General features: G+C 42.2%; 2 protein-coding genes across 2 annotated transcripts; both read right to left on the bottom strand.

Moving 5' to 3' along the window:
- Positions 1 to 1,457: 1,457 nt before the first annotated feature.
- LOC106580552 (bone morphogenetic protein 10) lies at positions 1,458 to 13,896 on the bottom strand. Its single transcript, XM_082966392.1, has 3 exons — positions 12,919 to 13,896; positions 7,241 to 12,386; positions 1,458 to 5,022 (listed from the first exon to the last, which is right to left on the bottom strand). Exons 2-3 carry the CDS (start codon positions 7,647 to 7,649, stop codon positions 3,902 to 3,904), a joined length of 1,530 nt encoding a protein of 509 aa, XP_082822518.1. The 5' UTR covers positions 7,650 to 12,386; positions 12,919 to 13,896; the 3' UTR covers positions 1,458 to 3,901.
- A 190-nt stretch (positions 13,897 to 14,086) lies between these two features.
- On the bottom strand, positions 14,087 to 27,665 carry LOC106580501 (rho GTPase-activating protein 25). Its single transcript, XM_014161648.3, has 11 exons — positions 27,225 to 27,665; positions 19,735 to 19,937; positions 19,430 to 19,517; positions 19,109 to 19,222; positions 18,680 to 18,887; positions 18,049 to 18,181; positions 17,411 to 17,484; positions 17,074 to 17,195; positions 16,587 to 16,744; positions 15,761 to 16,338; positions 14,087 to 15,466 (listed from the first exon to the last, which is right to left on the bottom strand). Exons 1-11 carry the CDS (start codon positions 27,286 to 27,288, stop codon positions 15,265 to 15,267), a joined length of 1,944 nt encoding a protein of 647 aa, XP_014017123.2. The 5' UTR covers positions 27,289 to 27,665; the 3' UTR covers positions 14,087 to 15,264.

Raw genomic sequence — 27,665 nt, 5'->3', positions numbered from 1 at the left:
ACTTGCCTACCTGGTTAAATAAAGGTGAATTAAATAAAATAAAAATACAAAATTAGTATTACATTTTGTGTATGGGCTCTGTTCTATGGAAGCCCATTTCCACAAACAAAGAAGAAAATCTGACTACGAGTTATGAGATAATATGTAAGAAAATATGAGTTAGTGAGTTATTATTATGAGATAGCAAGTCATAAATGTGTTGTGTGTCTGTGTGTGTGTGTGTGCTTGTGCATATGTGTGTGTGTGCATGTCTATGTGAGAGAGCGAGAGTTTGTGTTGATATTGTTCCATTTTAATGCATTGGAGAGTTTTGTTGATGTGAGTTGGTGCCTGTTTGATGAGGTCTGGTTGACATCAGATTGAATTCATTCATTCATTCATTCATTCAATTCAATCCATTAAAGGGGCAATCTGGGATTGGTACATCCATTTTTGGACTTTTATTTAAATTATTAATATATAGACGTTGATTCTTGAAGAATGTAACTTAGAAATGCCTCATGAGCAACAGTCTTACCCCATCAGAACCCCAAATATAAGCTTGTTTACCTCCATTGTTTGTAGACAATGTAATTATAAACAAACACAGCATAGCTTCAAAACACAGTTAAAACTATCATTTTGATCTCCTTTCCTCAGCTGTTTACCAAATAAAATAGCCAGGAGTATGATTTGTTAATGTTTGAATTCCAGATTGTTCCTTTTAAGGGGGTCAACCTGCAGGACTGTCCAGGATCCAGAATTACTATCTCATAATAATAACTTACTATCTAATAATTATGACTTACTATATCATAACTTGTAGTCAGAAATGTTTTTCTGGGTGGCGTGAACTGCTTCCAGACTATTCATATAGCTAGTGGTATTTGTATTTCTATTGTTGTAGTTTTTTATTACCATTTTCATTGTGACTGAATCTGAATCAATTCACATCACGGAAAGGAAATTTAAAGGAAATGTTCCCACTTTAGCGGAGGCTGCATTCATGTAGGACCATGTCCTTGTATACTCTGTTGTGTATTTGTGTTATCACAGGGTTTAAACTAGCTGAACGTTTGGCTCCTGGCAGTTTAAAGAATGCTGATTGGGAAAGCCAATAGCTCCTCCATATTTCTGCTTCCCTGCATGTGTCCCTCCTCAGTGTGTTGACAAGGGTGACACTAGCCCTCTTAGAGAGGGAGACACCATGCCTACACAGACTGGCATACAGTCAACTGGACCTTGCACTGTGTCAGTGTACCGGGTACTGTTTAGCTGGGTACAGTAGGCCTACTGCTACATCAAGTCCAGAGTCTATAGCTTTCTTAAAAACGCTTATGGCTTCAAAGTGATTATCAAATCTGTGAAGGCAACACCACAACCTTAGGTAAATGTTCTTGGCCTACTACAAGTGCTTCTACACCAAGTCATTATATCACAACAAGAGTCATGCATCTTTACACAACATTTTGGAGCACATTATTTTTTATTTACATCCACTATGTGCATTGGTACATGTAAATGACATTACATGATAGTAACATGCCTTGACACTGCTGCTGCTGTTGATATAAGTCCATCAGGAAGAGCATTGGAAGCAAAGGAACCATGTTAATAGTTAATTTTCTCTCCGTTTTTTGAAGTGTACAAGAAAGCTTTGAAGGACAGGTTTTCCATCCAGAGCAGCTGTCTGCATCTGCAGTTTGTCATAGCGAGCGACAGTCAGACCATCAGGCAGACCATCCATTGTGTTCATTAGCTGGGCTTCCAGTCAGTTTCCCATGGTTCTGTGTTTGTGTGACATGTGTAAACTATGGCCTGTGAGCTGATACTGTGGTACGCAACTGTCCCAACCTCAGAGTTCTGCATCCTAGCCCTGAGAGCCCCCTTTCTAAAGTGTTGCATTATGTTCATAGTTGTCAGGCCAAGGGAGAAATGGATTATGATTCCTGATGAACATGTTATGATAATCTATATTCAATAGTATTTTTTTTAAGTATTCATAGTATGAAAATATAATTATTTATGCATTCTAAGACTGCAGTTTTGCTGCTTCAGTATTTTACAATAGGATTCACAAAGCAACCAGAACAACAGGTAACAAAATATAATATTCACAAAATATCTATAAATTAAGGCTGTTTTCTACAATATGGTCAGAGTATGTGCTGTATGTTCACCCTCTGTATGCATATCCATGTTATACAATTGTACATAAATAAATTAATCAATAAATAGGCTTTCACATTATCAAGCAGCAGAGAACTGTATTACATTTGTATTAGAAGAACACAGAACAACAAGAGAGGACCCCACACAGGACTCCTTAAGACTCTCAGAGGAGGGGAGGAGAGACAGGAGGTGCCACCCCCCTACTCTCATCCTCAGCCTGTACATGATAACAGGCCAAATGCAGGTAAACCTTTTCCTTAAACGTGAAGGATGGCAGGGCCGGGGGGAGAGGGATGGGGGTAGTAGAGCTGAAGGGACAGAGAGGGGGTTTTCAGGGTGGTGATGGTGGGGGCACATGGGGGTACTTGTATGTCAGTGAGTTATGCTACTCTTAGAAAAAAAGGTGCTATCTAGAACCTAGAAGGGTTCTTCGGCTGTCCCAATAGGAGGACCCTTTAAATAACCTTTTTGGTTCCATGTAAAACCCTTTCCACAGAAGGTTCTACATGGAACCCAAACGGGTTCTACCTGGAACCAAAAGGGTACTCCTATGGGGACAGCCGAAGAACCCTTTCGGGAACCCTTTTTTCTAAGAGTGTAAGTAGAGTCTGTTTCTATTAACGTTAGTAGAACAAAAATAGGACAGCACTCTGGTGAATAAACTTAAATGAACATATTTTTACTGCATCACAAATGTTTGTTGTCGTGACACTGATTGCCATTGCCTCCTATGCACGCTGAAGAAAGGCTCATACCCGAAAAGTTTGTGTAGCAATAAAAATATGTTAATTTAAGTTTATTCATTGTTTTGTACATACAATGGCTCAACACCCGGTCTACGTTTATACAAGTGGAGTCGAGCATGCTGTTTATCTTTTCATGTTTCTATTAGTAACCATGGAATCTTGACAGACACACCCCCCCCCCCCCAGTCGTGAGTGGCGGAGCACGTTTCTCAGCGCCAACACCTCCTTATCGGTGCAGAGGAGTGGGAGAGAATGGCTCACATGGCATGTGACTGACTCTCTGAGGACAATGTGGGAAGGTGGGTGAGATGACCCAGATAACCCAGTCCACCCTAACCTCTGACCTCAGCCCAGGTACCAGGGGGAGGTGGTGGGGGTGAGGATGAGGGCAGGCCCCTAGCAGAAGTCCAGTCCAGTCAAGTTTTTGCTTACCCTTGGGAAGCCTGTTGCTGTTACTGTTAGAGAGACAGGTAAATGAAGTGTGGATTAGTGTTAGCGTCTAGGGGGAGAACAGAGATAAGTGTCAGAGGAGGAGAGCTAACGCTCTCCCTGTGAGGTCCCACCAGCTAGACCTACTGGACAGTACTGTGCGCCTGGGTGCTGTGTGGCAAAAAGGATAGTTTATTCTTGAAGGTCCATCCTTTTTCCTCATTCAGAATGATGAATTCGTATCGTAGACGTTGTACTGTAGAAAATAACATACATTTTCCTGAAATTCAAAATATAAGTTTACAATGTACAAAGTGTTGGAGTTTAGATGAATCATAGTTGCAGATACAACATAGTCCTGTTCTCCCTTGTCAAGGCTCACCTAAACTGTTCTCTTCCTTTTTGTTTCTCTTCTCAACTGTTCTCAATGGTGATACCAGATTCAATTCAGGGTCTGTGTATTCTAATGCCACCATTTTGTTCTTAGTTTTTGCTTTGTTCCATCCAAACCCTGTCATTTCTCTTCACCACTGTCTCTCTCCATGTCCATATGACTAGCAGGGTGTGTAGACTGGCTATCTGCAGCCACACTCTGCCACCGCCATGCCCTCAAACTTATACTTGTACGTGACCACTCCTGTGTCATCCAGGTAAAGCAGGGAGATAGGATCCAGCTTGGTGGGCACACAGCAGGCTCGCACCACCCTCTGCGGGCTCTTCATGCTCACCAGTGTCTGGACGATGGCGTGCTTGGTGGGCGTCACGTGTTCGGTCAGTGGATACGTGCAGACGCCGCTGCACTCAAAGGCTTCATACCCAGCCGGCGCTAGGATCCAGCTGTCCCAGCCGATGTCTTCAAACTCCACATAGAGGGACTGTTTTTTGCACTGGTTGCCCTTGGCATTGCGACGGATCCTAGAGGCTGTGTCATAGATTAGGTTAGAGCGCATCTGGATCAGGGCCTCTTCGTCCTGCTCTTCCTGGCCCTCAGCCCGGCTCAGCTCCCCCCATAGCCCATTCAGCCCCAGCCCCAGGTCACCCTGAATCCCTGCCTCCGAAGTCTCGTGTCCAATCATCTCGTTCAGCTCCTGCTTGTCGTCACGGTGATCACCGCTCTGGTCATTGGAGAAGATGATCATCAGGGGTTTGTGTTTGTCCTCTGGGCTGGTGTCTATTTCCATGTCTTCCCTAAATGTCCTTCTCCCCTCTTCCTCTCCTTCTCCCTCGCCCTCTGCCAGTGCCTGCCCTCCGTTCCCCTCAGAGGCCAGGCTTGCTATGTGCACCTCCAGCCTGTGGGTTGTGCCGTATTCTGACTTGCGCCAGCGTTGGACAGCAGCGGTCAGGTCAAAGGCCTCCCAGCCGTTATCAGTACCATAGACCTGCCGTGATGCCAGCTCCACTAACTGCTCCCGTCCTTCCCCTCCTCCTCCTTTCTCAGTGTCCTCCCCTGTTCTATTGTCCTCCCCTGTTCTGTTGTCCTCCTCTGTTCTGTTGTCCTCCCCTGTTCCATCCTGCTGCTTCAGCTCATAGATGGTCACCTTGCGGTCGACCCCGGCGTAGAGGTTGCGGTCGGTCTGGACCAGGGTGTAGAGACGCAGCTCTGCGGCGGTGATGCGCTCATGGTGGGGGAAGGATACGTTGAAGAGAAGAGGGTGTCGTCTCACCCCTCCACTACCCAAACTGCAGGGAGGTGAGTCTGCAGGAGAGGAATACACAGAGACAAAGGCTGTTCATCAGTAGTTCTCCTTGTTGATGCTTTGAATGGACCACCATTGTACTACACTTCATGCAGAATTGGAAGTACAGCAAGAGCCAAGATTTTCTCCAACACACATCCGAGAGGCAATTGCAGCTTTACTGTAACATCCCATTCAACATTGAACTAGATCAAGTTGAATGAATATGTACAGTTGAAGTCAGAAGTTTACATACACTTAGGTTGGAGTCATTAAAACTTGTTTTTCAACCACTCCACAAATTTCTTGTTAACGAACTTTAGTTTTGGCAAGTCGGTTAGGACATCTACTTTGTGCATGACACACGTAATTTGTCCAACAATTGTTTACAGACAGATTATTTAACTTATAATTCACTGTATCTCAATTCCAGTAGGTCAGAAGTTTACATACACTAAGTTGACTGTGCCTTTATACAGCTTGGAAAATTCCAGAAAATGATGTCATGGCTTTAGGAGCTAATTGACATCATTTGAGTCAATTGGAGGTGTACCTGTGGATGTATTTCAAGGCCTACCTTCAAACTCAGTCCCTCTTTGCTTGACATCATGGGAAAATCAAAAGAATTCAGCCAAGACCTCAGAAAAAAAATGGTCAACCTCCACAGGTCTGGTTCATCCTTGGGAGCAATTTCCAAACGCCTGAAGGTTCCACGTTTATCTGTACAAACAATAGTACGCAAGTATGAACACCAATGGACCACGCAGCCATCATACCGTCCAGGAAGGAGACGCGTTCTGTCTCCTAGAGATGAATGTACTTTGGTGCGAAAGTGCGAATCAATTCCAGAACAACAGCAAAGGACCTTGTGAAGATGCTGGAGGAAACAGGTACAAAAGTATCTATATCCACAGTAAAACGAGTCCTATATCAACATAACCTGAAAGGCCACTCAGCAAGGAAGAAGCCACTGCTCAAAAACCGCCATAAAAAAGCCAGACTACGGTTTGCAACTGCACATGGGGACAAAGATCGCACTTTTTGGAGAAATGTCCTCTGGTCTGATGAATCAAAATAGAACTGTTTGGCCATGATGACCATCGTTATGTTTGGAGGAGAAAGGGGGAGGCTTGCAAGCCGAAGTACACCATCCCAACCGTGAAGCACGGGGGTGGCAGCATCATGTTGTGGGGGTGCTTTGCTGCAGGAGGGACTGGTGCACTTCACAAAATAGATGGCATCATGAGGGAGGAAACTTATGTGGATATATTGAAGTAAAATCTCAAGACATCAGGAAGTTAAAGCTTGGTCGCAAATGGGTCTTCCAACTGGACAATGACCCCAAGCATACTTCCAAAGTTGTGGCAAAATGGCTTAAGGACAACAAGGTCAAGGTATTTGAGTGGCCATCACAAAGCCCTGACCTCAATCCTATAGAAAATTTGTGGGCAGAACTGAAAAAATGTGTGCGAGCAAGGAGGTCTACAAACCTGACTCAGTTACACCTGCTCTGTCAGGAGGAATGGGCCAAAATTCACCCAACTTAATGTTGGAAGCTTGTGGAAGGCTACCCGAAATGTTTGACCCAAGTTCAACAATTTAAAGGCAATGCTACCAAATACTAATTGAGTGTATGTAAACTTCTGACCCACTGGGAATGCGATGAAAGAAATAAAAGCTGAAATAAATCTCTCTCTACTATTATTCTGACATTTCACATTCTTAAAATAAAGTGGTGATCCTAACTGACCTAAGACAGGGAATTTTTACTAGTATTAAATGTCAGGAATTGTGAAAAACAGAGTTTAAATGTATTTGGCTAAGGTGTATGTAAACTTCCGACTTCAACTGTAATTGTTTTGTTTTTTTTACACATTTTGAGAAATTCACCTTGAAATATTTTGGATATTCTCAACCAAATAATTAAAAAACACTCTCAATTATTTAAGGTGCTACAGTATTTGTAAAATAAAAAATTTATTACAAATCTTATTGAACATTTTTATCCTTCATTGTTTTTACACTATGCATGCATGTGTTGACCTTCTACAGGTCAATTTTGATACGTAATACATTTTTGATGAACAGTTCTGCTAATAATACTTTAATCATAAAGGGATAAAGGGCTTACAGCACATTAATAATTTTTTTCTCCAAATGAAAGCGAAGAACACCATCTAGCATAATTTGAACTCAGTACAGGATATGGATTCCCAATACAGTACAGCGGTTCTCTACCTTCATTCTTGAAGCTGCGGATGATGTTGGCGGTGGGCATGGCGGTGCGGTCATTGGCGAAGCGGTTGTACAACTCCATCATGTACTCAGGAGGCTCCACACGGGCACTGCCAGGCGGCTGGGCAGGAGGGCCCAGGCCAGACAGGTTGAAGGTCCGGAGAAACTGGCCTCTCAGATTCACCAGCAAGCTCTGCATGTCCATATCACTGTCCTGCTCCAACAGAGATGGGTCTATGACTCCCCTGTGGCTGTCCCTCAGCTCGGGAGCAGGGTGATGCCTCTCTGGGGCAAGGGAGATGGGGCTGCCCTGCCCAGATAGGGGCCACATCAGGAGCAACAAGAAGAGCAGGGGGAAGAGGATCCGGGTGATAAAGGTAGCTTCCAACCTGGGGTGCCCAGTTTCCGCCATGGAGAGGAGTGGTACTGTTGTTGTGTCCACAGAGACTATCCAATGTTGTTTGCGATTGAACAGAATTAGATCTATCACACGTGTTAATCCAATGGTCCACTGGAGGTTGGATTTAGCTTGATGAAGGGTGAGAAACAGCAACCGTGTTTTTCTCTTGCTGATCCGGGTGGTTGTCGATTCTCTGGTGACTTAAAAGGTGCTGTTAAACCTTGGAGTTGATCAGTGTGGAGGTCTGTGTTCTGTCGCTCTCTCTGTGTGTTCCTCTCTGTGTGTGTGGCTTGGAACCCAGATAAACTGCTTTTATTCCAGATCTTACGCCCTTTATCCTCATGCACACCTTTTGATGTTGTTTACCAAAGAGTTGGAGTTCCGGAGAAAGGGTGGCTTTGCGACGTCCAACGGAGGCATCTCTTTATTTTTTTCTCCCAGTATATCCCTCAGTTCTCTCTCTCTCTCTCTCTCTTTCTCTCTCTCTCTCTCCCTTTCTCTCTCTCTCCCTCTCGCTTTCTTTCTGTCCCTTATCTATGATATGGTAAGCTCTGCATTTCTTGTGTGTGTGTGTGTGTGTGTGTGTGTGTGTGTGTGTGTGTGTGTGTGTGTGTGTGTGTGTGTGTGTGTGTGTGTGTGTGTGTGTGTGTGTGTGTGTGTGTGTGTGTGTGTGTGTGTGTGTGTGTGTGTGTGTGTGTGTTATCTCACTACTTCCTTAATGACGATTTTGTAAACATTAGCCTCTTCCTTGTGAAAGCAATATTTTTTGGGGTCAGAAAATCAGGCAGGGGTGAGCTTGTTCATGTGTTTTATTTGTTTTGTAAATGGTGGAGCTGCAGATACAGGACTTTGCTCCATTGACCAGTTCTTGTTGACAAATCTGTAAAGGGTTTGTTGATGTTGATGAATGCGACAGGATATGTCGGTTGGACAGTACCTTCCCAAATTAAATGTAATTTTAATGAGGTGTGAGATGTAGGATAGGATAAAGTAATCCTTCTAACCCCCCCCCCCCCTTAAAAGATTTAGATGCACTATTGTAAAGTGGTTGTTCCACTGGATATCATAAGGTGAATGCACCATTTTGTAAGTCGCTCTGGATAAGAGCGTCTGCTAAATTACTTAAATGTAAATGTAAATATGTAATGGGTACGGATTAAAGATTTGTTGGACATCAGTAAATCTGCACAAAACAAACAGATTGAGATCAGCTGATGAGAACAGCACAGCGCATAATCCTGCATTTAGTTTTCATTTTATGACAGAAGTTGTATTATTTCATAAATCAGTTGTAATACTTAACAATGGAATCCTAAAAAGCATTTGTTGTTTTTTTGAGAAAAAGTATAATGAGAGAGGAATATGTTGAGTTTATTTCCAAAATGCTATATCCACCAATTTTTCACATTTATGTTTTTCATCAGAAATTATTGCTAATTGGTACCTTTGTGTGTGTAAAATACTACTGTTCTCAGATTTTTTATTAATAGATTTCAGATGTCTATGAAGTTTATTTTTTTTGCGTTAACGCTATGTATCCACTGTTTAGCTATAATGGAATGTTCATATCCTGTATATTTGACTGTGTTATGTGAATGTCTCACCTAGATATCTTAAGTCGCTGTAAGTCGCTCTGGATAAGAGCATCTGCTAAATTACTAAAATGTAAATGTTTTACATACAGAGCTCATATTACTGTATGAATTATAGAAAAATAATAATATTGACGTTACAAATGTATCATTTGTACATTTCTTTATAAAAAAATGTAGTTATTTGTTACATTTAACTGTGTAACTTATTTCTCTGAGTGAGGCAGATATGCACTGAGTGTACAAAACATTAAGAACACCTGCTCTTTCCATGACAAACAGTGCATTTGGAAAGTATTCAGACCCCTTTAATTTTTCCACATTTTGCTACATTACAGCCTTATTCCAAAATTGATTAAATCGTTTTTTTCCCTGATCAATCTACACACAATACCCCATAATGACAAAGCAAAAATTGGTTTTTGAAAATGTATTAAAAATAAAAAACAGAAATACCTTATTTACATAAGTATTCACACCCTTTGTTATGAGACTCGAAATTGAGCTCAGGTGCATCCTTTTTCCATTGATCATCCTTGAGCTGTTTCTACAACTTGATTTGAGTCCACCTGTGGCAAATTCAATTAATTGTACATGATTTGGAAAGGCACACACCTGTCTATGTAAGGTCCCACAGCGGACAGTGCATGTCAGAACAAAAACCAAGTTGTGAAGTCGAAGGAATTGTCTGTAGAGCTTAGCGACAGGATTGTGTCAAGGCACAGATCTGGGGAAGGGTACCAAAAAATGGCAGAAGGATTGAAGGTCCCCAAGAACACAATGGCCTCCATCGTTCTTAAATGGAAGAAGTTTGGAACCACCAAGACTCTTCCTAGAGCTGGCCGCCCGGCCAAACTGAGCAATCGGGGGAGAAGGGCCTTGATCAGAGAGGTGACCAAGAACCCGATGGTCACACAGACAGAGCTCTAGAGTTCCTCTGTGGAGATGGGAGAACCTTCCAGAAGGACAACCATCTCTGCAGCACTCCACCAATCAGGCCTTTATGGTAGAGTGGCCAGACGGAAGCCACTCCTCAAGTTGTAGAAACATCTTAACTTCCCTGCGCTAGGTGGGACGCTTGCGTCCCACCTAGTCAACAGCCAGTGGAATCGTGTGGCGCGAAATACAAATACCTCAAAAATGCTATAACTTCAATTTCTCAAACATATGACTATTTTACACCATTTTAAAGACAAGACTCTCGTTAATCTAACCACATTGTCCGATTTCAAAAAGGCTTTACAGCGAAAGCAAAACATTAGATTATGTCAGGAGAGTACCCTGCCAAAAATAATCACACAGCCATTTTCAAAGCAAGCATATATGTCACAAAAACCAAAACCACAGCTAAATGCAGCACTAACCTTTGATGATCTTCATCAGATGACACTCGTAGGACATTATGTTATACAATACATGCATGTTTTGTTCAATAAAGTTCATATTTATATATAAAAACTGCTTTTTACATTAGCATGTGATGTTCAGAACTAGCATACCCACTGTAAACTTCCGGTGAATTTACTAAATTACTCACGATTAACATTCACAAAATACATAACAATTATTTTAAGAATTATAGATACAGAACTCTATGCAATCGCAGTGTCAGATTTTAAAATAGCTTTTCGGCGAAAGCACATTTTGCAATATTCTGAGTACATAGCCCGGCCATCACGGCTAGCTAATTTGACACCCACCGAGTTTGGCCCTCACCAAACTCAGATTTACTATAAGAAAAATTGGATTACCTTTGCTGTTCTTCGTCAGAATGCACTCCCAGGACTTCTACTTCAACAACAAATGTTGTTTTGGTTCCAAATAATCCATAGTTATATCCAAATAGCTCCGTTTTGTTTGTGCGTTCAAGTCACTATCCGAAGGGTGACGCGCAAGCGCATTGCGTGACAAAAAAATTCTAAATATTCCTTTACCGTACTTCGAAGCATGTCAAACGCTGTTTAAAATCAATTTTTATGCTATTTTTTCTCGTAAAATAGCGATAATATTCCAACCGGGCCACGTTGTATTCATTCAAAGGCTGAAAGAAGAAAATGGAGAATTCTCATGAACACGCATCTCCAGTGTCACTGTTCCCAGCCTGACCACTAACAAATACTCCTGCTGTTCTTCGCCCAGAAACAGGGGACACGTTATTCCACTTTCTGGCGCCTTCTGAGAGCCAATGGAAGCCTTAGAAAATGTCACGTTACAGCAGAGATGCTGTATTTTCGATAGAGATGCAACAGAAGGACAACAAATTGTCAGACAGGGCACTTCCTGTATGGAATCTTCTCAGGTTTTGGCCTGCCATATGAGTTCTCTTATACTCACAGAAACCATTAAACCGTTTTAGAAACATTAGAGTGTTTTCTATCCAAATCTACTAATTATCTGTATATTCTCGTTTCTGGGCAAGAGTAGTAACCAGTTTAAATCGGGTATGTTTTTATCTGGTCGTGCAAATACTGCCCCCTAGCCTCAACAGGTTTTAACGATGATCAATGGAAACAAGATGCACCTGATCTCAATTTCGAGTCTCATAGCAAAGGGTCTGAATACTTATGTAGATAATGTATTTCTGTTTTTGCTTTGTCATTATTGGGTATTATATGTAGATTGGTGAGGATTTTTGTTTTATTTAATCCATTTTAGAATAAGGCTGTAACGTAACAAAATGTGCAAAAATTCAAGGGGTCTGAATACTTTCCGAAGGCACTGTAGTCTGACCAGGTGAATCCAGGTGAAAGATATGATCCCTTATTGATGTCACCTTTTAAATCCACTTCATTCAGTGAAGATGAAGGGGAGGAGACAGGTTAAAGAATGATTTTTAAGCCTTGAGAAAATTGAGACATGGATTGTGTAGGTGTGCCGTTCAGAGGGTGAATGGGCAAGACAAAAGATTTAAGTTCCTTTGGAGGAGGTATGGTAGTACGTGCCAGCTGCACTTGTTTAAGTGTGTCAAGAACTGCAACGCTGCTGGGGTTTTCACGCTCAATAGTTTCCCGTGTGTATGAAGAATGGTCCACCACCCAAAGGACATCAAGCCATCTTGCAACAACTGTGGGAAGCATTGGAGTCAACATGGGCCAGCATCCCTGTGGAATCCTTTCAACACTTTGTAGAGTCCATGCCCTGACGAATTGAGGCAGTTCTGAGGGCAAAACAGGGTGCAAATCAATATTAGTAAAGAGTTACTAATGTTTTGTCCACTGAGTGTATAGCATTTTGCAAAGAAACATGATTATTTGTCTATGTGAAATGAAACCATCAAGTGATAGATTTTAAACAAATACATGTCTGTAATTTAACAACCCCATGCCATGATTAGATAGTGAAAAAACACACCAATCTATTTCATAATTCCTTTAACCATTAACAGCTAATTTACCAACATTTCAGAAAATTGATATGTAGCGTTTTGGAATGAAACTCTTCAGTTTCCCGTCTGTTGTGGAAACAGAGTAGACTACACAACAAAACACAACTTTCCCGTGATCCACTCATTACCTAATTGAGTTTGGAAGTTTGCAACACTTTAATGTAAGTACGCTTCCTCTTTTAGTAGGCAAACATGTTGCAGAAGTCACAGCAGTTTTGGAAATGGATTATCTCTGTCCGGATGTCTGATTAAGAGGCCTCACTGCCTATTAAATGCACAGCAGTCAGGACTTACAATTACTTACAATGTGCCCTGTGCTGTTCCCTCACACGTCCCTCAGTTCAGTGGTTCTGAGGTCCTGAGTTTAGCTTTAGTCCAGATTCCACAGCCCAGAGTGGAGTGCAGGAGAGAGAGGGCTTTGCATGGGCAGACTCCATGCTTTGTAAGGGCAGACTGGTCTCCAAGCATTCCACTGTGATTGGGGAGACAGCATGGAGTCAAAGGTCAAACTAGAACTGCAACCTGGATGACTCAAGTTAGAACACTTCCCCACTGACCAGTGACCAGATGAGTACTCTACACTGAGTGCCCACTGTCTCTACCTCTCAATCAGTCAATCAATCAAATGTATTTATAAAGCCCTTTTTACCTCCTCTCTCCGTCGATGACTGATTCCAAACACTGTGATTCCAAACACTCAATACCTCATCACAACACTTCGTCTTCTCAGATTTGCCTTAAAAGCTAGACTGTGAGATTAATTTATGCTACCATTAGCTCCAGATCCTAAATTTAGACGTATCATTTAACTACATTTTCAAAATCTGTATGGATGCTACTGCTTGGTTCAACCACAATTCAGGGGTCCTCATTCCTGAGCTTCTGACTATGACCTGCAAAGATACACTCCTGATAGTGAGGAGGGGAGAACATGGGAAGGAACAGGCTCTTCCTTCCTGTTACTCATCCTCCAGGGTGACAGTTGACAGAGGTGCTTATCTCTCCTGCAGTCCCATTTATGCAGTCCCTTCGCCCTTCCATCTCCCGTCATTGCTGAAGAATGCTTGATAACGCCCCTGCCCCACTCTCTCTCTCTCTCTCTCTCGCTCTATCGTGCCCTTTCTCACAAACACACAAGCACGAACAAACGTGCGCCCACACACACGAATGAACAAACAAATGTGCACACACACATATGCACACACTTCCCAGCAGCCATTTCTCCCCTGGCCTTACACACATTATCTACACTGACACACTATCTTTCCTCTGACCCCATCAGTGTGAGTGACGGCATTCACTTTGGCCCTCATTCATCCTTTCTATCTCTCTCTCTAGCACTCACTCTATGAAACATGATTATTATAGTAACACTTATTGTATTGCCAATTCCTCTTAAAAGGTTATAGTTCAACCCTGTAAGTCATAATAATGACAAACGGTGCAGATTATTGATCAGCCAAGTCGACATATTCTGTTCCTCCTTTATTAACGTCTGGTCAAACAAAATATAAACAGGATTCAAACCTTAACAATTGAGCCGACATGCACGGCGTTTACCGTGAATACGATCTCCGCGAACGTAGGTAAAATTCATTTAATTAAAAACTGTAAAGTTGGCTTCCAGCGTGCTGCGCTGGGAATTGAATCCTGGCCAAAGTACTTATACAGACCATTACAGTCCAATTGTCCTGGACATTCTCTTAACCTGGACATTCTCTTAACCTGGACATTCTCTTAACCTGGACATTCTGCACAACCTGCTATTTCATGTACATGCTCTAATCATCTGAGAATATAAATGTAACGGAGCCGGCATGGTCAACAACTATCAGCATTTTATAGGCTACTGCACAACACATCCATACTACATAATCAGCTACACCGAGCAAAGGCCATTCATATACAGTCACAGAATTCCTCATTTTGTGTTTATAAAATGTGAAGTGTAGTCAACACAACGGCTGGTTTGACTAAAGAGTTTACCCATGGGTTTTCTCAACAAACAAACTTACAACCTACAGATATAGGATCTTAATTTGATCACCCTGTTCTTGCAGGACAGTTCATGCACAGCAGGAAATGCAAACTTATAGTGTATTCAAGGTTTAAAAAGGCTTCTAAAGTTTGTAATGTCCACTTGAAAATTTCAGACTTGACTTGCCCTAACAAAAAATGTATCATCCCCTACAAAAATGTCCATTAATTATAATCCACACAAGAATTCACATTTCCTGTTAATGCAGGATTATTTTCCTACTGTAAGAATATTGTCAAATTAAGATCCTGCATCTGTAGCAACATGTTCCAGGTCCCAGCCAGAGTTACAGCTCTGGCCAAGACACTGACTCTCTACCTCTCGTAGAACAGCAGGTGGCCTATAGTCAGGTATCTGCATGAGGCTGTGATGTCCACTGTGATGGGCTTTCTTCTCTATGTTGGAGATCTCTATGTTACGTTACAGTTTAGAGAACTCCATGTTAAATATCCATATACTTTATTGTGGGATCTCTTTAATAACTTAAGGCTATAGGCAGTTCTATCTTCTAGGTAGGCTTCATGGTTCCCTGGTGGGGAGCTATTGGATCTAGGTTGGACCTGTGGTTCTAGGTTGGCCCATTCATGGTTCTAGGTTGGCCCCTTTGTGGTTCTAAGTTGGCCCTCGTGGTTCTCTGCTGAGGAACTGCTGTATCTTTTGGTCCAGCTCCTGGTTACGTCTCTGGGCCTCGTCTCGGCTGTGTTCCGCGTTCCTCAGCCGGATCTCCAGAGCGGACACACAGCGCTTCTCTGCGTCCAGGGCTGACTGCAGTTCTGCTACTGTGGCACTCAGCTCTTTGTTCCTCTGCTGCAGGCTGCATGAGAGGGGGGAGGAGAGATATTATTTATGAATGCAGAGTAAAGTATGTATTGGTCAGTGTGTGTGTGTGTGCGTGCGTGTGTGTGTGTGTGTGTGTGTGTGTGTGTGTGTGTGTGTGTATGTGTCCGTGCGTGCGTTTATGTAATAATCTTACTAGTGTTGACATTTTATCCTTTCCAATAAGATAGTGTCTGCGTCTCAAATAGCACCCAATGCCCTACAGTACATTATGTAAGGCATAGGGTGCCATTTGGGATGCAGACAGTATTCTTACCCCCATTATACAGACCTAGTACTGAGGTGCTCTGAGTTTCCCTGGCTGTCCTCCTGCTGGTCAGCCTTGCTGTCTGGTTGGAGGGCTGAAGATGGAACCACAGCTGTACTGGCCTCTGTCTTCTTCTCAGGGGTCGTGGACTGAGACTTTTGCTGGGGGTCATTGCTGGGTTTGGAAGAGATGGCTGAGATGTCATCATAGGTGACTGTGATGTCACTTCCTCTCCTGGCCATCCCTCTGTCCTCCCAGTCCTTCTGGGTGCCTCCGAACAGAGACGGCTTCTGCAGGTCCAGGATCTTAAAGATGTCTTCTGAGAGAGTCTTCTCTCCATTCTCCTCGCTGCTCTCCTGGATGCGGCTCCAGCGGTTCATGGCCTCCAGCTTGCCGGCCCTCCCACTCCCCGGGACAGGGCAGTTCAAAGTAGGCAGGGTCTGGGTGCGTTTGCGGGGGCTTCCAGACAAGGGGTCCAAGTCTGAGGATGAGAAGGGGGAGTGGGGCTGCTGGGAGATGGAGATGGTAACTGGCTCGGCCCCCAGGGTGTCTGTGTCCTCCTCCTCCTCCTCCTCTGGAGACTCTGACTGAAAGCCCTCACACTGCAGGGACATAGAAGATGTGGAATATAGTATAGACCACAAAACTAGAATGAGAGATTATATTTATATTGTTTAGCTTTATGCAATGCTTACTAATGTATCATAATATATTACTCACCACATTCATAGTATGAAACAATAGGAGAGCCTCTTTAAGGTTACATCCTAAATTGTACCCTAGTCCCTTTATAGTGCACTACTTTTGATTAGGGCCATATGGGCTGCGTTTGAAAATGTTATGTTGTTACCTCAGCAGACTCCCAGCCCACAAAGCTGCGTGGAGCACTGTTCTTCTTGCTCTCACTCTTCTTGCTGGGGGGTGAAGGAGCCACGTCTTTAGACGGAGGAAACAGAGCCTCATGCTGTCTGATCATCACTGTCATCAACTTCTGGATCTGAGGAGTACCTGGAGGAGACAGACAAGTATACCGTCTGTTAGCACACAAACACTTCTGAAAGGTTAACATATAGTGAGGATAAAGAAACAACTTGTTGATATCAAATAAAGTTGTATTTGTCACATGAGCCGAATACAACAGGTGTAAACCTTACCGTGAAATGCTTACTTACAAGCCCTTAATCAAACAGTGCATCATGATTTGTATTTATTGTAGGTCAGTAAGGTCAGTTGGTTATTGCACCAAGCAGCAGCAGTATGTGAAAAATAAAAGTAGAATGAAATACTACCCTGTTACAGTATGCACTAAGAGGATCCTGACAGTAGTCTGGTCTCACCCGTCATCATAGTGATGGGGTCCTCAATCTGGGGCTTGAACAGATTGATCCCAATGACCGTGGCCAGGTTTTCAACACTCATCTTGTTCACCTTGGAGTTTTGCTGCACCTCAAATAAGAACCTGCAAAGAGAGGTTATGCAGCAAAGTCACTCACACCAGAAATATGTACTAATCAAACAACAAATGCTGTATGAGCAAGCTATAGATTAAATATTACAGTGTAGTTATCAAATTGCTTTTCAAATGTTTTGCAAGGAGCTTCAAACTATAGGTTCTATGAATTGTAACTCAATCAATTACCCACCTGATCTTTGGTTGTGTGACTGTAAGCTCACCTGCACATGTAGCTGAGGAGGTTATAGTTGGGTCTAGGAAGGAGGGTGATCTGCTTCTCCAGTCTTTCACGACCCTGAGCAAAGAGTTAGTAAGGCAAAACACTGATTCAGTTGGCCTACATAGGCTGCGTTTAAACAGGCAGCCCAATTCTGATATCTTTTTCACAAATTGGTCTTTTGACCAATCAGATTAGCTCTGAAAAAGACGTGACCTGAAAAGATATGGTGTGATTGGTCAAAATACAAATTATTGGAAAAAAGATATGAATTGGGCTGCCTGTCTAAACGCAGCCATATAGTAATTTTGGCACAGATGACAGAAATAGAGGTAAATTACAAATTGTACCGAATACATTTTTTTTAATGTGAATATTGGCTATGGTCTTCATTGAAAGGAAGTCAAAACACTCTGATTCAGTACATACTCATTTTAGAACACTTGACAGAAATAGGGCAAAATGACAAATTGTAGCCAAGAGAAAATGTTTATTTATAAGAATATTGGCTAAAGAATTAGTTTATATTTGTTCCTAATACAAGTTGATAGAAACGGTGCTATATCCCAAATTGTAGTGCAAAGGGTTTATTTATGACAATATTTGCATAAGGTCTTCATTTAAGTAAATATTAGTTCCTACTGCAGCACTGTTGGGGTCCAGCATGGGGCTGCAGTCCAGGAAGTCTTGGTACTGTGTCCAAGGAACCACCGGCTCAGGCAGATCCCTTAGGTACAACTTCAACAACGACGCCACTGTGTGGACATCGGTGTCACTGCAGGGCACAAAACAGTCATAAACAGTGCATACTGTACATAGGCTCTACAAGCGCAGCCACACACACTACCGTACATACACATGCATGCACACACACACACACACACAAACATACAGTTGTGCTGAGTGTATTGCTATTTTGTGTCGAATCCAGCTACAAAACAGTTTGTCCCCGTTTTCATTCATTTTGTCAATAGAGAGTTCAGCTTGAGCAGAAGGTTCTTATAAGACTGTTCACTGTGATGTTGACTAACGTTGCACTCCTCTTCTCTGTCAAGTTGGACAGGATGTGGTGTAAGCCACAGAGCACCGAGAGCAGAAGAAGTGTATCAGGCTTCTCTGCACTATCATCCTGACTGCATCTCTCTCATGTCTCTATGCAACCCTTAGAGACAGTACCCCAACTGCAATGATAATTGGTTCATTTGAGTTTGTATAAAAAGGGTGTAATAGTTATCTGTTTGTATGTTGGGGCCCTAGCTCTGAGGTATCTCACCTTGGGAAGGAAGGTCTCTCTCCGGCGTTGAAAGCGTCCCTGAACTGTTTGACGGTGTTGTCTTGCCCTGGCAGTCTAAAGATGCCCTCCTCACTCAGTCCATGTTCTCTGATGAACTCAGCACACTTCTGCACCAGGATGGGCACCATGTGGGGGCCAAACCGCTGCTCATAGGTCACAGTATCACCCAGGCTCTTGCCAAATATCGCTGAGGGGGTAAGAGAGGAGTTAGAGTAAGTCACATATTTTTTGTGGTTGAATACTATCAGCTTTTATGATGCTGATAAAGATAGCACCTCTATCTAACTGCCTATTCGCATTCTCTCAATCTGGAGAATCAAAAACACGGTTATACGTTGTTTTTCCTGGTCAAGTCCCTTGGTCAGGGAAAACTCCTGTCTCTAAATATGTTCAGCAAGCTATCTGTACCTCCACTAGAGGGTGCTCCAACCACCCTGCGCAGCGTGCGGACCCACCCATCCATCTCACTGTGGGAGTTGGCCATGAGAATGTAGGGGCACCGCTCCCGATCACCACTGCTGCCTGGAATTCACAGAGATACAGAGAGGGTATGACCCTCCAACACACTAGGATACATCATACATAGATGGGTTTTTAGAGAGAGAGAGTGAGAGATGGTGGGACAGAGAGATGGTGAAAGAGAGATAGAGAGATAAAGGGGAAAAGGGAAAGAGAGAGAGTGACAGAGAGAGACAGAGCGAAAGAGACCAGAGACAGTCTTCTGCTTACGCGGCATGATCTCAAACAGGAATTTCCCTGGGTCATCTTGGTTCAGTGGGAGCTCATTTACTTTACTGAACCTCAGTTGGATCACTCCCTAGGGACAAAGGGGCAGACAGACACAGACATCTTAGTAAATAACACATATATGCTACAGGAAACACAGGAAAGGACTTCAATAAAGATGGAAACATGCTAACTGAATATTGACAGAAGTAGTGTTGTTTGGATGCTTAAATGTCCCTGAGTTTTTCCTAACGATATGACCAGATCAGGAAACGCCAGTAAAGGATAGCTAGTGCCCCATCTCTCACCTGGACAGTCCCCTCCTTTTCGTCTTTATGGTAGGTCAGTGTGCTCCCTCTCAGCACAAAGTAACGCAGCTGCCAGTTCTTCACGATGGACCTCTGTTTCCTCAGCCAGCCGGCCTTCAGTGGCCTCTCCATGGACCTGGTGGTGGAGCCGGGCGAGCCTGACCCAGGGCTGCCCTCTCCAGGCATCACACTCTTAGACCGCGCTGCAGCAGAGTGGAAACAAACACACCAGACTGTTAAAGACAGCCTTAAGAGACACTTTACTAAACACAGGCAGGATGTCAACAAGGCTCTCAACATCCGTCAAGTCAGGTCTTCCTCTTTTATTGATTTGAATATGCATCAATCTGACATTTGCAGTAGATAGAAGTCAGTGTGTGTGGCTGTGTGCAGGGCTGCAGGCTGAAACTTGACAAGGGTATTTTTGTCCTCCTTGAGTGTGGTGGCCTGGCAGGATACAGCCTGCCTCAATCTGACCTGTCAAGGTACATGCTATTGTAAATTCTAGCTGTGATTGTTCAGTGGATGGAAAGTAGCGAACAACAAATACACTGGGCTTTGAACAGTATAGTGCACTAGAGGAAAGAGCAAATCAGGAACAATAATACAGTATGGTCTCAACTCAGCCTGGTCTCATAGACCAGACGTAATATAGTAAATATTCAAATGAGTATGATATGTTATGTTTGGTATGGTTACATAGCACAGATGGTTACTTAAGGCAAAAACAAAAGCAGGGTAGTTGGTCGGGGTGGATGGGTAGACGTATAACCTGAACATCTAGCAAACCAAAAGTTGCTAACATTAGCCTGCTAGCTTTTGCAAATTCGTAACATATATTATATATAAAATAATATGAATTGTAATTCATAACACATCATACGAACATACCATATGAAACAAGGTTGAGTCATTTGTCCATGTTTGGGTTTCTTTACCCTTAATAAAAGGCCATCCATTGCTCAGCAACATCCTGACTGTCTTAGTCGTCTATGTTTGATGTCAGAGGAGAACATGAGAGAGAAAAAAATAATCATATGAAGAAAGGATGGAAATGGAGGTAAAGTTGTAGGCTACGTGTCACACCAATAACTTTTGCCTGCCAGAGTGCTTTGCGAACCAAGTGCAAACTGATTTTATATTTAGAGTCCCACGAAAATGTCAGCAAACTGCTGAAAGATCAGCAGATGAACTGGAGATCCACATTCAGTGGGATGTGTGCGACCAAAGTCAGTGGGGAATCTTGAGGGCCTTCTTTTAAAAAAATGTTTAAATGTATGCTCTTCTGATTTCATTGCTTCCGTTTGTGTTGGAAAGCTAAGAGTTAATACTGAAGAGAAAATAATATCCAATCAGGAATTTTCTTTGGTGGTCTCTGGAGAGAAAAATCCAGCTAGTTCAGTCAGCCACTGGCTAGGCTTTCAGAAGCTGGAGAGAAGGACTCTGCCATTCAATTGTATTAGACAGTGGAATAAACCAATCACATTTAGACTTGCAATGGGTGGCGTCGTTTAAAATAAAAAAGGCCTTCTGGAAGGCCTAGACATGTCACTACTGACTGGGAGCCAATAGTGAGCAGTAGCCTAGTTTTCCCATGCTTTTGTTTGACAATGGGGTGGCTGTAGCGGGTGTTCTCAAGGAGGATATGTTGGCTAATTTGTTGGCATTGCCCTTATCAAGGCTAACTTTCTACGAGAAGTTAAATGTTGTGCAGAGGGGGTGGCCAACACCAGCACTGCCCTGATTGGTGCAATGTGGAAAGAGCTTTGAAAGACATTTTCAAGCTAACAATTATGAGCGCTATCCATGGATGACCGGGTGTGAGCAACCCAGGAAACTGTTCCACCAAGACTCAACTTCACACCTGCAAGCTACAGTGAGTTCAAAAACATTTTGGGGCACAAGAGTAGACATTCAGCTTAACGAACAGCAGCGTAGAGAGACTCTTTCTCACAACGATGAAGTCAGGCAGAACAGGGAGATTCTGGCCAAAGTAGGCTACGTGGCACAGGATGGATAGAGATAGCGATGGACGTAGTGACACAGATGGTGGCACCATAGGTTGCCGGAGAGATTAGACTGATTGTGATTGAGAGCTACTGCATCATGGTTCTATTGGAGAAACGCTTCGAAGGCCCCTACCTAGAACTCAGACTCATTGGTCAAAAGGCTCTGGATGAACCTCGGCCCTCACAGAGTGATGTAGGAGACACAACACCCTCTGCAAAGATGGACACAGACCTTTGAGGAACGTGTCAACTAGACAGAGGACCTCCTAGACCCAATAGACCCATGGAACCGGAAATAAATGTTCAAATTCTCCATCAAGCCCAGCTGTTTTACATCAAGGTGAATAACGTTAAATGAATGAGACTTGATTGAACTGTGCAGCACTCGCAGGATTATGAAGATCCAAATGATCTCAATGACGTTCTGAAGAAAAAGTGAATGTTGAACCCTAGTTAAATAAAGGTAAAATAAAAAAATAAAAACCCTAGACACCAAGGATGCATCCCAAATGGCACCCTATTCCCTATAAGGCACTACTTTTCACCAGAGCCCTATGGGCCCTGGTCAAAAGTATCTCACTGAATAGGGTGGTAACTTTAGCAGCTCAAATGACAGAACACACTTGCCCCATTCAGCTGTGTAACTGTACATTTTAATTCTGTGTACATATTTGTTATGCCTAGCTATGGAATGCCATTGACTTTTATAGTAGTGTGGAGTAATGAAAAATATGGGTCAGCTGTTTGTTCACCCACACCCGCCCGCAATTGCTGATAATCTATCTGCAACCGCCTGACTATGTGTGATAAAGTGAAAATCTGAGGCCCACACCTGATCCTAACCCACTAATATAGAAACTGTGCTGTAGGCCACAGTCAGAGATGGCAGAATTTTTTGGGGGACAGGGGGTGCAGATTCTTTGTTGTTGCCTGATTTAGATATGCTTCTGCTTATAATCTCAGAATTTTTTTTAGGCTATTTGTTAGTCAACTTGTCTATAATTAGATACATGCAGCTTCTCTTCTGTCATACAGTATGTTTTCCTATAAGCCTGAATAAACCCCTGCTCACCAGAATAATGTCATAAATCGGTAGAATAAATTATTCAATATACTAGTTCACATCGTGGCAAAGATCTTTAGGGAGAAAATGCAAAAAAAATCTGAAAATAATTTCTGTGCAAGATTTCCAAATGACATCAGTTTGACCGGTTGTAAGGAAGTAGAAAGCTGTGAAGTGACCAACATGTTTCTGATAAGATTTCAGTTTGGCTTGGATACATATTTTATGTGGTGAAAATACTATCAGCTTTTGTGATGCTGATAAAGATAGCACCTCTATCTAACTGCCTATTCGCATTCTCTCAAGATGCTGAAAGAAATAAATCATATTTCTCCAGTCCTGTTCCAGAGTCCAAAATTAGCCTACATTTGTTGTATCAATTTACAGCAAGAAATGCTTAATTCTGCAGGAGTTAATATTAAGGCAGTGTGACAGGTTTTAGACCTACAGTCAGTGTCCAGATTTCAGTTTCCATTTAACCCATCTGAACAGTAGGCTACAGTTCCCTTGACGTACCATAAGCCTATTTGAAGTCCCCGTCTTGTGACTGTCTAATTTGTGTACCGTCTCATAATCATCACATAAAGGCACAGCTATCAACCTCTTTTACCACTTCACCAAATATTTCCCAAACATTACTTTTCTGGCCTCTGTGGCTCAATGTTAACTTTTTCTGCCCGTTGGTGTGTAGTCTATTTGATGTGTGTACAGCTTAGACTTACACACTAATGCCAGATAGCCTAAAATAATTAAAGAAAAACCTCAATGTAGCCTATAGATATAAATTGCACAAGAATTATACATTTATGGATTTTTTAAAGTTATAGTTTTCTCTTTAATCAACCCGCCACCCACCCACCCTTTATCACACAATATTTCATGACCCTAAATCTGCCCACCCCGTAGATATAACCATGGGGACGGCAGGTTATGAGTCAACCCACGCATCACTAACACATACACACACTACCGGTAATGTATATATGAAATACAATAAAATATCTATGTTCATGTTGTCCATTAATTTATATTGGATAGACCATATGGATAAAGAGAAAATAGCCGAATTAATGAAAAAATGATCTAATCAACAATGACATTACTTGCAATTAACTCTGCAGCTCTTCCAACTATTGACTTTTTTCACAACTGCCACCACAAAGACATATGACATAGTAAAATAAATAAACGGGTGTCAAAATATACAGGATATTGTTGATTGGTTATATTTAGGATCATGTTTTACAGCTTTGTCATTCTATTTTTTTTTTTATATTAAAATCATCTTATTTTGTTATTTTACGCATTTTACATGTTATGACAATTCCATAAAATCCTTGAAGGTTTCCACATTTCTGGTAGTATATTGGTAAACTTCCAAAGTTACCGGTAATATACCCTTCCTTTGCAAGCCTACTCACAGCTACTGTTCTGGCATTTCATCAGCTTCCTGCTGAAAGCACCACAGAGCACAGAGGAAATCAAACACGCCTTACTGCCACTGGAGTAGCAGAAACCCCCACAGCTCTGACGAAATTAGCTCTCTCAGCATCATGGAAAAATCTGTAGAAAATCATGAGATTAGCTATAAAACTACACATTCCTCTCTGCCCCATGGCAAAATGTGTAACAGCAACATTTTCTTTCAGCCTCATGGAAAAATGTGTAGAATAGCATGTGAATAGCTATAAAATTGCACATTTTTCTCTTTGTCCCATTGCAAAATATGTAGAATTGCAGGAAATGATCTGCTTATAATGTAATAACTTTAGCATTTATAATGTAATAAATGCTGACAATGTAATAAATTGCCAATAATGTAATAAATATGCGGAATGCATAACGTAATAACGTTTTGGCACATAACGTAATAGTTATTACAAGACCGAGCTGCTCTTCCTCCCGCAGAAGGCCACTCCAAGACCTTTTCATCACGGGTTGACAACTCCACGGTGTCCCCCTCCCAGAGTGCAAAGAACCTTGGCGTAACCCTGGACAACACCCTGTTGTTCGTTGTAAACATCAAAGCAGTGATTTGTTCCTGAAGGTTCATGCTCTACAACATCCGTAGAGTACGACCCTACCTCACACAGGAAGCGCCACAGCTCCTAATCCAGGCACTTGTCATCTCCCGTCTGGACTACTTCAACTTGCTGTTGGCTGGGCTTATCCAGAATGCTACAGCCCGCCTGGTGTTCAACCTTCCCAAGTTCTCCCATGTCACCCCGCTCCTCCACACACTCCACTGGCTTCCAGTCAAAGCTCGCATCCACTACAAGACCATGGTGCTTACCTACGGACCAGCAAGAGGAACTGCCCCTCCCTACCTTCAGGCTATGCTCAAACCCTACACCTCAACCTGAGCACTCCGTTCTGCCACCTCTGGTCTCTTGGCCCTTCCACCCCTATGGGGGGGCAGCTTCCACTCAGCCCAGTCCAAGCTCTTCTCTGTTCTGGCACCCCAAATGGTGAAACCAGCTTCCCCCTGAAGCTAGGACAGCAGAGTCCTTGCCGTCCTCCAAAAACATCTGAAACCCTACCTCTTCAAAAGTATCTTAAATAATCCCACAGCACCCCCACTCGCACCCCCCACCCCACACACAGTTGTGAATTTAAAAAAATATATATATTACATTACAAAGTGGATAAAACAAAACAAGTTAATCAACAGTGTAATAATTTAAACCAATAATAACCATTCATTAATGGGATGCATATTAAGTGTTACACACTTGAACACTTTTAATTTGCATCCATTGCCACAACAGACTTGCAAAGGGTGTTACTATTGCACTTCCATTCAAACATCCAGTGTCATTAGAGAGAAAAAACCACAACAATCCTCAATTTGAAGACACACCTTGCAGTCATGTGTAGCCAAATTCCAATGATCACAAAAATATTCAAGAAGAGTTTCAAGCCTCCTTATCCCAGGATTGACCAGGCTACTTTGATTTACAGAGTGGAGATCGAACCAGACTCATGTCTGTCTGTCTGTCTGTCTGTCTGTCTGTCTGTTTATATGTGTATTTCACACTATGTTGAGGTAAAAATAGGTGTATAATGCTTATATGGATGTCAACCCCAACACATGTTTATGTCATCGTTACCAATCAACTGCATTACAGTTAAAAATGACTGACTACAACCACCGATTTCTGTATGCTAGCTATGCTAACCAGCTTATACAAACAGGGGTTAGCATTAGGCAGTCACTGCTTCTAAACCTAAAAAGGGACAACTTCTACATGTTATGAAGTGAAAACAGCCAAATATATCCAAATCAGACCACATTGTGGGCCTGTTACAATGCATAAATCATAATTTAAATCATCATTTGACGAATATCTATTTTGTTAAATCCGATTTGTTGAATGAGCGCCAATCTGGTCATTGGAACGTCTGCGTTCCATCTGTTTTCTGAGACTACTTTCATTTATCTGCCTTTACAGTTCTCTTATGACCCTCACATATGGAAATGTTACACGTTTTTTTTCTTCAAACAGTACAAGAAGCATTTTAATACAAAGTTGCCTTCATGGCTCCATTTGACATATGTTCTGTAGATATGACAACATGCTGGGATTATCTGTAATATCTAAGTGTGTCGGAATTCAAATGCCACGATCTCCTCACTTATGTCTGCTGGGAAAGATGAGTACGGCCCCTCCAACATTAGTCCACTGGTTTAATTAACTGTCCAGTTATAGTCCCTTATTAATATCAAGTAAGGATTCAGGAATGTGGTATGGTGTGTAGTCAGCTATTACTGAAGCATGACACTTGATATGCATAAAAAAAAGACAGTGAATTTAGTTATTGTATTTTTTATAGGTTGTTATTGCATTATTGGTTAAAGTTATTACACTATTCAGGATACTGTTTAAACCCACTTCAGAATATCATAATTTACTCAATAAATGATTGCCAATTTATTACATTATGCTTATTATATTATGCTGATGCTGATGTGCATCCAGTATAGCCTACTAAAACTGTAAATAGAAGTATCCACACTGTTTTCATTGACTCATGTTGACAACTGCAATATTCCACTGAAAGTTATAGCATGAATTAATTTGCATGCCATATAAGGTTATGTACTGTACTTCTGTATTCACATGGACTCATGCACTGTTTTAGGTGCACCGCCCCACCTGTAATCAGGTGTACGATCCTGCTGGAAGCCGTGGACCACGATCACTGCTAAACACACTAATATAACCAAGTCTGAGAATAACATTGCCACAGTCAACCTCATGTCACACCCACAGGTCCAGTCTCTTTACCTAGAGGCCTGTTACACACACATACTGTACACTAGTGTACAATGCAACTGATCATAGAACAAACCTACTTACACAAATGCAATGATACCTAGAATAGCTTTATGTTCTGTTTAACAACCAGTAACTTACCTATTCTGGCGGTTTCAGCTTTGAGGGTGCTGAAGTCCCAGTTCCGAGGTAGCTTCAGAGACATTCTCCTTCCTTCATAGGAAAGGTCAGTGTCTCACTTCACAACACAAACGCACACACGTACTCACACACACAGCACACACACATCCATTAAGGGTTTTGCTGTAAATCTCCTGTCTGTCAGTCACACTAAAACTGTTCTGTATCTGACTTCCTACTTCCTGTATAGATATTAATCTTTCTTTTTTTCAAAACGTCAAAACACATTGTCTCTTGTCCCCTTCTACTTCTCTGTAGATACATATTCTGCTATTCTAATAGTCCACTGTATGTTCTCCTATCTCCATGTAGGTATAGCATTAGGTGCTCCATGACGGAAAGTTTCAAATGATCTAAAATTCACAAGTGTCACTAAACCATTGGTCTCCTTACATTTTCTCT

The sequence above is a fragment of the Salmo salar genome, chromosome 20 (genome assembly GCF_965601325.2).
Source record: "Salmo salar chromosome 20, fSalSal1, whole genome shotgun sequence".
Classification (NCBI taxonomy): domain Eukaryota; kingdom Metazoa; phylum Chordata; class Actinopteri; order Salmoniformes; family Salmonidae; genus Salmo; species Salmo salar.
Note: the sequence above shows the minus strand (reverse complement) of the source record. Positions and strands in the feature narration are given on the sequence as shown.